This window comes from Varanus komodoensis, unplaced genomic scaffold (genome assembly GCF_004798865.1).
Source record: "Varanus komodoensis strain SLA01 unplaced genomic scaffold, ASM479886v1 scaffold10, whole genome shotgun sequence".
Lineage (NCBI taxonomy): Eukaryota > Metazoa > Chordata > Lepidosauria > Squamata > Varanidae > Varanus > Varanus komodoensis.
The window spans coordinates 4968778-4982080 of record NW_025335269.1 but is presented as its reverse complement, the minus strand read 5'-3'; the positions used below and the strand labels follow the sequence as shown (position 1 = coordinate 4982080).

The window sequence follows — 13303 nt, the reverse complement described above, 5'->3', positions numbered from 1 at the left end:
TTCCTGTCACAGCAGTCATTGATCAGCACTAAGAAAGCTGATTATTTCTTTAAGAGAATGAGAAAAAATGGTATTAAAATTAAAAGACTCAATCATGTCTGGGTATTTGCTTCCCAAAGCTGTGGGAAAATCTTAGTCCTCACTCATGTCAATTTCATGTGGCCACTAAGTTGTCATAGTTAGGAGCTCTCACATAAAGCAAGAGTTTTGTGTGTACTTTAAGGTGCCTCCTTCTAGGAGCAGCACATCAAAGGAATTTCAGAGGAAGGGAAAGGAATCTTAAAAAGGCTAGCAAAATTTCCATAGATTTTTTGGAAATTAAGATGAGACACATGAAACACCTGAAAAACCCACACATCTCCTTAGTAGCCAAATACCAATGCCAGTTTACTGAGTTTCTGATTTTTTACATTCTTCCTATAAGGCCAAGTGTCATTTGCTGTAGGGCTATGGCAACAGAAAACCTACTTCAGCACTTCACTTTCAACAAAGTCACCCCCTCATTTGACTTTCTCACACATTAATGTTATGTGTTAACCAGCCAAAAAGTGAAATATTAAAACACAGCAAAGGATAAGAGCAAGGGAGAATACTGGAAGCTTACCTTCAGGCGGAAGCACACCAGTCCCAGTATGACCTCAGCACAGATCTCAAATCGGTCATCCTGAAGCACCAGCTCCTTAAATTCATGAGCTAGCTTAACATGCTAAAAATTAAAAGGTAAATTTAGATAATACTTTAAATCAGATTTCATCCTGCAAAATAGTGTTGGAGAACTAGGAAGAGATTGTAAGTATCATCCACCCCAATCTCAACTGAGACCCACACATTTCTAATCAATGGAGTGCCTATTGTAGATAAATAGTTAATTATGAGACTCCAGAATTCCATGCCAGAAAGTTCCATGATCAGAAAAATAGTTATTAAATTACCACACTGACTGGTGATGGCAGTATGTGGCACATCAAAAGCCTGATATGTAAAAACAAGCAACTCATTTGGAATTTACAAACACTTATAGAAGCACAATCCTTTGGCCAGTAGACACTGTCCGGATAGCTACAGAAAAAGAGCTCTCCGGGACTGGGACACCTGATTATGGGTGCCCTTCCTCCACCCTTACAGCTGTCAGAGAAAGCACCAAGGCCTTCCAAAGGGGAAGGAGAGAAACAGTGAGGATCTGCCACAATGCCAGGTATACTAGTGGGGCCTCAGCTTTTAACCTCACAAGCAGGAGCAAAGCATTTAGATGGCTGAAAACAGTACAGCAGAAGTACAGAAATAACCTTTGCCCTGCACTGCTCCTGCCTTTGATTACTGTTGTTACATGTCATCAAGCTGTCTCTGACATACAGCAACTCTATGGATGAATTTCCTCCAGAATGTCCTGCCCTTGACAGCCCTGCTCAGCTCTTGTAAAATCAAGGCTGTGGCTTCCTTTATTATGGAGTCCAGTTCCGTCTCATATTTGGTCTTCCCCTCTTTTGCCTTTGACTTTCCCTAGCATGATCTTCCCCAATGAGTCTTGCCTACTGGTGATATGCCAGAGGTACAGCAGCTTCCGTCTTGCCAGTTTTGCTTCCAGGGCATGTTATGCCTTGATTTTGATCTAGGACCCACTTGTTCGTCTTTCTGTTGGTCCAGGATATTTGCAAGGCTCTCCTTCAGCACCATGTTTCAAATGCATCCTTTTCTTCCTGTCAACTTTTTTCACTGTCCAGCTTTCACAATAGTGATCAGGAATACAATATTGTGAATTATCTAGGCCTTGGTTTCCAGTGAGACATTCTTCCACTGCTCCATCTTTTCTAGTTCCTTCACTGCTGCCCTTCCAAATCTTCTTTGAATGTCTTGACTGCAGTCTCCCTTTGAATTGATGACTGAGCCAAGCTATGCAAAAGCTTTCCCAATCTCAGTACCTTCATCATTGACTTTAAGTTGTGTATATCTTCTGTAGTCAGAAGATTTGTCTCTTCTTAATGCCCTTGAACTCAAAGGATCACGAGCTCAAATGGATCACATTTTTAAGAGCATAAGAATGGAAGAAGAGACAGACATCTATTTTGTTCCTAAAGTAGCCAACCAGATGCTGATAGGTACTCCACACACTGCCTCCAGCATTTGAGGTAATATAGAGCCAGCCTCACTGGTACCCTTATCCTTCGCAATCCCTCTGAAATTAGAATGTTCTCACCTGCCCTGAATGACTACATCCTCCCATACAAGCCCACATGAGTTTTTAGATCCTCTGGAAAGGCCCTTCTCTTGAGGCCATCACCCTTGGAGGTATGTTTGGTGGGGCTATGGGAGAAGGTCTTTTCAGTGGCTCTTCCAGGCTCTGGAGCACCCTGCCAAATGAGGCTAGACTGACTAACTATTAGCAAATACAAGTTTATTCAAGCAGACCTCTAGCATGAAATGTATACCACCCAGAGAACCCTAAAAGGGCTGTATGTGGCCTATAAATTTAATAAATAAATAAATTACACTGGCATTTTGCTGAAGCAGTTTTATTGTGTGTGCTTTAACTGCATTTTTTATTTTTATTACTGCTTTAACTAAGTTTATTTTAATCTTGGCTTTCATGCAGTTAGTCACCCTGACCCCTGTAATTTTCAGTGGAAATGTGGGGCATAAATTAAATACCTAAAGTCAACAAGAGCTAGGGAGTGTTCACTTTGGGTCAAATGATGGTTAGGAGATGCAGGTTTTTAGGTTTTTATTGCTCAAATGGAGATGTGCTAGAAATAGACCACAAGTGTACAGTAAAAACTATATAGCAATGTGGACAGGGAGTCTTCTTTGTTTTGCCATCCTAGTTGTGCAACATTGCCCCAGGAAGGCTTGGCTGGCATTCACCACCCAGGGATTTTGACATAAATATTTTAATTTGTTTATATGCAGGAGTTTCCCCTCTTGGATGCATGACTTAGCATGGTGGCAGGGCTTGAGTGCCAGAGAAGCCAAGAGCACTCTTGCCAGGAGGTCAGACTTGCACTAGGCTGGTCTCCTGGCAGGATCATCTAGGTAGAATGGTCAAAACTGAGACAAAGATGCATCTGTCCTCTTCAGGAGCACAATCCCTAATGGGGATGGGGGCTGAGAAACTCTTGAAGGGTAGCTACTGGGCAGCAAGAGTAGCTAAGGGCAGCATCTTTCATGGACAACATCAGTGAAGCTCCAACTAACTCTGGCTAGTAATGCACAGAATAAGGCACTGGTAGATATTTCTTAACTTGTAAACCCTGTGATGTAAACTTGTAAACCCTGTATGTAAATAATTGGCAGAAGCTCTTTGGGAAGAGCAAAGGACAAGTATGAATAATGCTGTTGCTAAGGATGCAGCCAGCTTAAACCTGAAAGGAAGTCAACCAGGGACAAAGAGGTGAAAGTGAAGTCTGATGCTGCACCATGCAGACAATTGGAATGTGAAGTGTATGAAATGGAAACCAACAGTTAGACATCACAGTACTTGACATGAGTGAACTAAAGTGGACTGAAATTGGGCATTTTCAGTCAGACAAACACAAAGTGTTTTACTCTGGAAATGACATACTCAAAAGAAATTGGGTGGCTCTGATGCTGAGGCAAGACGAACCACACACAGTAGGGGCTTGTAATGCAAAGCTCACCTGGATCATATCATATCAATCAAAATTCTCAGAAAACCTATCAACAGAACCATCATTCAAGTTTGCTCCAATAACAGATGCCAAAGAGGAGGAAGTCAAAAACATTAATGCAAGCAGCCAGGATGAAATTGATAATGTACCAAAACAAGACATACTGATAATCCTAGGTGAATGGAATGCAAAAGTAGGAAGCAAGGCAGAATTTGATGTTGTAGGATAATTTGGTCTAAAAAGAATGACTCGAATTCTGTGAAGTCAACAATCTGTTTATTGCAAACATATATTTAAGGCAACTGATCAGATGACAGTACAGATGGACATTACCAGATGGCCAATATAGAAAGTAAATAGACTATGTAATTGTATTTAGAAGCTAGAGTAGCTGTATTCTTGCTGCCAAAACAAGACCAGGAGCAGGGTGTAGCAGTGACCATGAACTTTTAGTATCAAAAATCAGAATAAAGCTGAAAAAGATCACTAACAGAAGCACAGAACCAAAATACAACTTAAATAGTATTCCTGAGGAATGTAAAGTTCACATAAAGAGCAAATTTGCATTTCTGAACCCAACTGACTCTGAACCAGAAGAGCTGTGGAGACCGGAGACACTGTTAAGGAAAGATGCAAAAAGGCTATTTGTGATGCAAAAATGGGGTGGGATGGGGGCTAGATGGATGACAGAAGAAACACAATTGCTAAGAACAGGTGAGAGAAATAGGGTCAGAATCTGCAACTTTTCAGCAACTATCACTTGGAGACAAAAAGAACTATTGCAATGGGCAGTGCAAAGAAATAGAAGGGACCAGCAAAAGAGGGAAAACAAGAGACCTCTTCCAGAAGATTATAAAATCAAAGGCAAATCCACCCTAGATTAGGCATGCTAAAAAGCAAAGGGGGGTACACTATCTGACCAGGAGAAAATAAAGAGTGACAACAATTCACTATACAAAAGAGATGAACAGATAAGAGACTCCTTCAAGGGGGAATCCTAATGAGGAAGAGTCTGCAACATTAGAAAGCAAAGAGAAAACTGTTCTGACAGCTTCTGAAAAAAACAGAGAACCTGGAGTTCACTGGGTACCAGTAGCACTAGTCCAAGCTGCAGAGAATGTATCAGTCCAAATCCAAACAAAAAAAATACCAGTAACTTTGGAAAACAAAACAATGTCCCAATATATATGCCAGTCCCTAAGAAAGAAGATGCAAAAGAGCATTGCAACAAATTTCCAATGCAAGCAAAGTGATGGTCAAAGTGTTGCAACAGAGAATATTACCCTATATGGAGTGAGAAATACCTGAGGTTTAAACCAGATTCCAAAAAGGAAAAGCCGCTCGAATATATGTTGTCTATTGGGGTACACAAAGGCATTTCAGAAGTTCAATCTATGCTCTATGGACTACAGGAAAGCCTTTGGCTGTGTGGGTAATGAGAAGCTATAGATAGTCCTGAAAGAAATGGATGTGCCTCACAATTGATCTTGAGGTGTAACCCATGTCATGGATAAGAAGCTACTATTACGACAGAAGCTGGAGAAACAGCATGGCAAAGGCATCAGACAAGGGTGTCTTATATCTCCCTATCTGTTCAATCTGTACAGAATGAAAGCTGGTTTAGAATCAGAGTGAAAACTGATGGAAGATGCATCAATAATTTAAGATATGCAGATGATACCATCTTACTGGCAAAAAGCAGAAGTGAATTAAAATGAATCTTGATAAAAGCAAAAGAGGAAAGTAGAAGAGCAATACTGCAGTTAAGTTTTAAGAAAACAAAAAGCATGCATATGGAAGAATTTTACAACGTTATTGTCAACAATGAAGACTTTGAAATTGTGAAAGTTTTTGGCACATCATGAGGAGGCAAGACTCCTTGGAGAAAATTATTATGCTAGGGGAAGTCAAAGGCTGAAGAAGAGGGGAAGACCAAATACCAGATGGATTGATTCTGTAAAGGAAGTTACAGTCCTAATTTTACAACAACTGAGCTCAGCAGTCAAGAATAATTCACTGAAGTTTGTTTGAAATTACTAGCAATGTATAATAAAAGCACTGGGGGGCGCCAAGAGCTTTGCATTTTATACTGCCATAAAGGATGAAATGCTTGCTCTGTAACTATACAGAATGCTTTACAGCCCAATTATCTATGTGTTCATTTGGAAATCAGCAATGTTTTGTTCAGCGACTCGTGCTTCCCAGTCAGTGTACAGACTGGACTGTTGCTTTAAATCCATTACTTTCTCAAATGTGCTGCTGCTATAAAGGCAAGTTTTCCAGCCAGTAGAAGAAAGATTTCCTGGAAGAGGGGAACTGACTCCTGGTGGACTATTAGAGGTTTGTACCTGTTTAGTTACAACCAGAAAGCCAGAGTTACTCTAACCAGCCCTTTCTGCATCACTAGGCAGTAGGATCACATGTACCCACTGCATCTAGGCCAGCCTCCCCTCCATAGTCTGGGCATAATGAAACAGTTCTTTGTATAGCCAAAGTGCACTACCTGCATAAAACCAACAACCCACAATCTTTAAGCAGGACAATGAGGAAGGGTAAAGATTGTAGGAATTGGGATTATGCACATCAGAGCACATGACCACATGTTACAGCTTACAGAGGCAATGGAATTTGAAGATGCACTGCAGAGGTTAGACACACTTGAGACAAGCAGAAGTAAATCCCATAATCCTAATGTGTTCTTCAGACTTGGCAGAACTCAGTAGTGAATGCATGTATTACTGTCATTAAATTCCTCATTTTCTGGTTTTAAGTTCCATGATCCATTGCCCCTGTGGACATCTACCTTTAACTTTAAAGAGAAAGTTTATGATGTTGTAAGCCGCCCCGAGGCCTCGGCAAGGGGCGGCATAGAAATGTTTTAATAAATAAAAAATAAATAAATAAAAGAAACTGATGAAAAATCCAAGTACAAGCCACTGTTGCTACTATGTGTATAAATCACACAGCCATCATATTTGGCAAAGACAAGAAGCCTCACTCCTTGTTCAGATGTCATTTTATTCTATCTCACTCCATTTTTCTTTTTTATATATGCATAGATTTCATACCCTATGGCTAATAAACCAGTATTTTCATTTTAGGAATTACTTTTTGTGGCCTATTCTAGGCATGAACAACTTGTGGGACACCATGCCGAACACTGTCTTCCAACAATCCTGATTCCCAGGCAGGCAGGAATTGCTGGGTGCTGTCAGATACCTGTTGGGCTGCCCCTGGCCTTGTAAGCTAACAGACTGCCACATGCATGCAACAGAACATCATGACAAAACTGAAGGAAATACTGTATTCTCTGACTTTTTGTGCTTTTCAGCCAAGCCTGTTTGTCTTTTCTGATAAAAGGTGTCACCTTGCGGATGTGCTCCTGTAGTCCCTTCACGCCATACATTCGAAACACGAACCACATTTTCAAGGAACGGAACCGCCGGCCCAGAGGGATCTGCCAGTGCTGGAGATAAGACCAAAAGCATTAATTTTGCCATGGAAGAGGGTTTGCATCTAAAGGAGCAACTAGGTATTTTCAGCTCTCTTAACCAATAGAAGGATTACACACATATTTTTAAGAAAGCACTGAAATACTGAAGAATCAGATGTACCAGATTGCAGATGTCTTCAGACACAGTACACAGACATGTGGAAGATAAACACCCCTGTTTATTATCCCTCCTACTATCTCTGATGACTCTTGAATTATTCTGACAATAATTGATAAGCAAAATACTGCATAATGTGTGCATTGGTGTTCTTGTGAAGAAACCTGTACTTACCCTGTAATCGGTAATAAGTCCTGTAAGTTGGGAAGGAAAAATATAATGCAACACTGTTATAATGCAGTAAAGTATCATCATGCATTCACTATTATGACTATTATCCCACACTATGATACCTGAAGCAGTGGTATCCTTGAAACATCTGGGCTGAGAGAAGGTTTAATTAAGGGTGGCAGGGTTCTTTCCAGGAAATGGCAAGTAAGCAAAACATTGCTGGCACTCTGTGAGGTGCCTCAGAATTAGCAGTAGCAGCTTAGATTTTAGTGCTGAACAGTCCTAAATGGAAAACACTCTGCTGTATTGAAATATGTCTGTATAGGTGCCAGACCAGGATCACAACACACGTGTGTGTTTTCCTGACTGTGTACTTGGTAGAAAAAGGACCAAATTACAATTTTCTCAAGTGCACTTACACAGATATGCCCACCCAATCCACATGTTAAACACAAATTAGGTGCTTTCCGTGTGGCGATTTTTGGCTGGAATGAGGCAGGAGACCGGCCTTTCCTTTGCAAATGAGGTTATCCAAGTCCAAACATTCAAGCTTATTGGCCATTTCTTATATTATTTGCTTCTTGAAAATAATTCTATACCCTGTTTTTTATTATAGAAGCTTTCATTATAAAGCAAAAGCTTTTCAAGGACAATCAAATCAAGAACTTGTAGATGAAACTAATAAAAATAGATCAGTTATATGTCAAAAATATTCAACTTTGAGTTGTTTGATAGAAGCCACCATCCTCACGTCACAATTGGAAAGCCAGTTCTGACATTTGCCAGTGAACCAGTGACCCCTCTCAGAGAGGGAATCTCTTGCTGGGTCTACCAGCCTATTGCCACCATTGGAGGTGTTTCCCTCTATATCCTCATGTTTACTGGGGAAACCTGCTTGTTTCTGAGCTTCCCAGAACCCACAAAGACCATCCTATGAAATATGCAAAATTGGGGAACAACCATTTGAAGACTGAATATTTCTAGCTACATCCTCAGATCCACACTGTGGACTAACTGTAACCCAAGGAACGTCTCTTCAGCACTGAATATGCAGTGCTGAACCAACTGTGTTACATTCTTCCATGGTCAACCAAGGTAAGGAAGTGAAGATGCATGTTCTATATCCCTATATATGTTTGTTTAGACATCTTCACTTTACAAAGATTCCTGTAGCCTAAATGTTGAGCACTGAGGTCTGAAAAGGACAATGAGTGCATTTCTCTCAACATGCTTACAGAGCTCCTATCATAGGAAACTCTGAAATGGGAGTATGCCTATTGCAGGAGCTCTTTAAGCCCTTTCAGCCAAGCATGCCTATAGACTTTTCAAATTCCCTCCCTTCCCCTCACTGATCCATACCCTCCTGTCACTTATTCCCAGTATTTTGACAAACATGGGGCTGGGAGCACACATTTGCCAAAATGATACTAAAACCTGTACCACTATGTAGGTAACACTTCCTTTTGGCCATTAAAAAAACCCCTAATGGAATAGCATAAGGTTGTGCAAAACTGGAATGATACATTTCTCCTCTCAATGAAACAGGCAGGTTTCAGAAGCAACTGAACCTAAACCCCCGATAAGGAGCTGAAAAGCAGACTTTTCCACCCACTGACAATGTTGATTTAATGGTTGCAGGGCTGCATCAAAAGACAAAGGCGACTAGCAATGGGCAGCTAATTACATGTTGCTGCACCAGGCAATGTGTCTAATGATCCCCAGTAACCTCTTGGAAACAAGCTGAACAGCATAATACAATCCGTTATTAGTCCTTGTCACCGTGATTATAAGCCTTGGCCTTGCATCTCTGGGTAGCCCGGATGAACTTAATTAAGGCTGCCCATGTAGTATTTATAATATGGTGCAGAAGAGCTGCCACCTGACTGCCATTTGTTGGCCGCGAGGAAGTCATGTACAATCCCTGATGTGAGAAAACAAATCGACACAAAATTACAGTAGCAGATAAAATATGGATTTCTCCCTCTCTTGCGCACACAGTTAATTGCTAGGCAATTATGAAACTACATTCTGCAAGCAGATTGATCACACACAACCCCCCTTAATTTACATTCTAGAATGACAGAGGACAAGCTTTCAATATGTCAACTTTGCCAGCAACAGCCTGCAAATTATGTAGTATTCTTGCTGCCATATCCAGGAAGCTCTTCCAGGTTCGTGCATGTTTCCCATTTCGCAGCACAGAATATAAATTAAAGGAAATTGTTGTTGAAAAGGGTACCATCAATCAGTTGCTAATCCTTTTTCTAGTGAAAGCTCAGGGTCTGATCCAAAGGCATAAAGGAACTTTCTAGAGTCGATCAAGTACGGAATATTAGGAGTTGTTTTATAACTCCAAGCAGGTTACTGATTCACCAGACTTGCTGTTGTATTCATATAATCACATCACTGTACATCGGCAATAGAAAAAGTCCGCCTTTTAGTGGAAGTTGAAGGAAGGAAGGACGGATGGACGGACGGAAGGAAGGAGGAAGGAAGGAAGGAAAGGGACGGATGGACAGACAGAAAGCCAACCAACCAGCATTGGCAGTAATAGGGGCCTTTCTTCTAGAATAGAGATCAGTATGCTCAGGGATGGAATTTGGGAGCACAGGGGACAGTCTATTCAGTAATTTGAAAGGGCAGGCCCAGCCGACTAAATCTATGTCTGATTTTTTAAGTGTAACTACATTCCAAAGGCAAGTGTAATAACAGTGATCTAGGAACTCCTTTGCCCACCAGCCTGCCATGTTGACAGACTCTTCCCTATTTCCTACCAGTCCTGCCTTTGGAGAAGGAGGATTGGAGAATCAAATGGCAATTCAAGGGCCTGAATGGAAGACAATTGAAATCATGACTATTCACAAGTTAAGGGTCAGAGTGGCCTGCAAATGAGCTGCCTGCTGCCCTCTTGTTGTTTCTGCTTTAGAAAATAATTCAGGAATGTTCCTGAGAGTTAAGTAGACCAGGAATTTAGCCCAACAATAAACCATTAGTTCAAACTATGTACTGGTCAACCCCCCACATCCCAGGGTGCTGGCTTCAGACAGTTATGACTAACAGTGTAGGGACATTCCTGGATTGTTTCTGAATACAAAAGCAGTGAGCATTCGCTTGCAGCCCTGATCTAAACAACCTGTTGGTTGTCTCTACGTGCAAACCAAGTCATTGATTCAGAGAAATGTATTGCTCTTTTGGCTTTTGAATTAGGGAGGTAAAATGCTGGAATGAAGCGTATTTGAAAGCTTGGTTCCAGCTAGCTACTTCTCCTAAAATCACTAATGCTTGGTGGCAGATTTGGAGGTGGGGGAGTGGCCACCACTATTCAACAGCTCGCAGATGAGAGCAGAAACAGTCATGAGAGCATAGGCAAAACTAGGTCTCTCCTATGTTACTGAGATAGCCCGTACACCAGGCAAATGGAGGATTTGGATAGTTACATTACATTTCTTTGTATACTTAGGAACATTCAATTTCCCTACCTTTTCACACTATCAGCATGTAAATATGGCATATTATTGCAAGTATTAACAAGCCTTGACTAGGAAGAGGAAAATACTAGCATCTGGCAGAAAGACAGAAGATGGAAGGTAAGCATTGATCATTGTCCTGGAGAAAACTGGGCTGCTGTGCCTTAAGGCAATGCACTTTTTCGGCTCTCTGCTTTTTAGCATTTTAATTTATGACCTATTAAAAGGCAACACGCTATCAAATTTTCATGGGATTGTGCTATTCAAGAAAGCTAATAGAGTTGTTCAGGGCCTCCAGAAGAAATATCCTATCACGGAGGGGAAGGCAGTGAATTGGTATGTAAACACTATAAGGCAAGGAAAACCGTTTTTGGTCTCAATTGGCAACATTAGGAATGGATTGATTTCATCTCTCATTGGCTTACTTTAGTTTTACTGGAATTCCCCTGGGCTTCTAAAGTTGAGCCAAATTTACAAGCTGAGTACCCAGGCTCTCTGAGCAGTTAAGGCATAAAGTGGGCAATGCCAGCCTGTGTGGGCTGCTAAGTACCTTGATGTCTGCTGGCATCATCTTGGAGACCCCTGTGCATATGTAATTACACTATGAATGTAAGCATGCACTCTAACCTAAGAATTTAATATAAGAAGTTCCTTGGTACATGGGATCAAAGTCAATGTAGGCAGTTTTTATGCTAGTCATTTCCCCTGGAATAATCATCTTTTGTCCTCTCAATTTTATAAAGCAAGCAGTTGATAATATTATCAGTCTGATAGACTTCAATGTTTTTTCCCATTATCTTCCTATACTTTTCCACACCTTATTTGCAGTGATTGTTTTGAAATGAACTCCAATTGCACTACCAGCTGTGAACATTACATTCAATACTGTGAACATTATTGAGACTCCTGCGTCTTTGAAACAAGCTCCTATTAAGGGCCCCTGTGTCTTTAGTTAACCACTAGTGGTCAGCAGTTACAGAATGTTTTATCAATTCCTGATACATGTGGGCTGGGAGGAAGATCAGTGATTATTAATAGAACTTTGAGTCACATCCCATAATTTCACCAGAAGAGCTGCAAGAAAAGTCATTTCTCACTATTTTGAAATGCTATGATTCTTTTAAAGTGAAACAAACATTGACAGCCACAAACTATGTTAAAGTTGCAGAAAAGATAATGTAGTTTGAAGGCATTTTACCAGATTCCTCATGCTCATGCTTCAGGTAAAGAGGGTCAATTTTAAAGGTGCTTGTTAAGTCTGATCTGTTCTTCACCCTGCACAAATAATGAATATGAATAATTTGCCACTGCATCATCTTACTTCCACAATAATTATAATTACAGATATAAGCTTTAATCAATTCAATTGGTAGATTAATAAATGTATCAGCTTTGATTGTAAATTAAGCTTATCCCATGATTAATTTATGAAACTGGGAATAAAGGACCTATCTCTATTCACGATACATAAATATGCCAATTACCTTTTCCTTTGCCAGATTTGATTAGCACTGAATTTAACTATTTACATGTACTCTTTCCAGCTACTTTTATCCCTTACTAGCTTTCCCTTCTGATTTGTTTCATATATAATAAAACTTTGGTAACAAGGTAGGCCATAACATGTAAACTGTACCTAAAAATGGCATACTCTAGAGTCTAGAGACTTAATACCATTTCCTTTATTGCATGTCTTACCACATGGCTGAGCAGTCAAAGTTCACCAGGAGCCATTTGTGTGGGTTGAAGTTAAATGAATCTGCAAACTGAAAAGATTTTTTTTTTAAATCAAAGAACGCAGCAACAAGATCAATAGCTTTATGTTAACAGGACTCCAACACTCCTTTGTGGTATTTTGATGGAATATACTGAATACTGGAATATTCAGAGATTCTTGTTGAATTCAACATTAAGAAAGAAAACTGTGAAGAAAATCTTGCTAATTATGCTTGATTTTTTCCTTTTGTTTGGTAGGCTGGGTGGAGTCCCTTTCTTATTTTGTGAGGGGTGGGGATATAAAAAATTCTATTCCACATTCTCGAAGTGTCCAGCCTATCCTTGAACACCCGCACCGATGGGGCCTCAACGACCTCTCGTGGAAGCCCATTCCACACCCTCAGGGTCCTGACTGTCAGGAAGTGCTTCCTGGCATCCAAACAAAACCTTGGCTCCCTGAGCTTTGCTCCGTTGGAGCACGTTTTGCCTTCCTCTGCAGGGGAGAACAGGTCTCTACCCATCTCCATATGACATCCCCTCACATACCTGTATGTCGCCAACATATCCCCCCTGAGTCTCCTCTTCTCCAGGCTGAAGAGACCCAGTTCCCTCAGTCTCACCTCATACCCCATCCCCTGCAAACCGGCCACCAACCTTGTGGCCCTACGCTGCACTGACTCCAACCTGGCTATATCCTTTCTGTAATGAGGGGCCC

The 13303-nt window shown here is 40.8% G+C and overlaps 1 protein-coding gene across 6 annotated transcripts in view; it reads right to left on the bottom strand.

Annotated features, from left to right (window-relative positions):
* The window catches only part of DDC (dopa decarboxylase), a 48685-nt gene that overhangs the window by 4874 nt on the left and 30508 nt on the right, over window positions 1–13303 (bottom strand). For 4 of the 6 annotated variants that reach the window (XM_044453373.1, XM_044453402.1, XM_044453416.1 and 1 more), the window contains 5 exons: window positions 12571–12638; window positions 12071–12147; window positions 7409–7428; window positions 6991–7089; window positions 605–706 (listed from right to left, as the gene is read on the bottom strand). In XM_044453373.1, the coding sequence (XP_044309308.1) occupies window positions 605–706; window positions 6991–7089; window positions 7409–7428; window positions 12071–12147; window positions 12571–12638 (366 nt within the window). The remainder of the gene's footprint in view (window positions 1–604; window positions 707–6990; window positions 7090–7408; window positions 7429–12070; window positions 12148–12570; window positions 12639–13303) is intronic. The other 2 variants (XM_044453392.1, XM_044453410.1) reach the window with 2 other exon arrangements.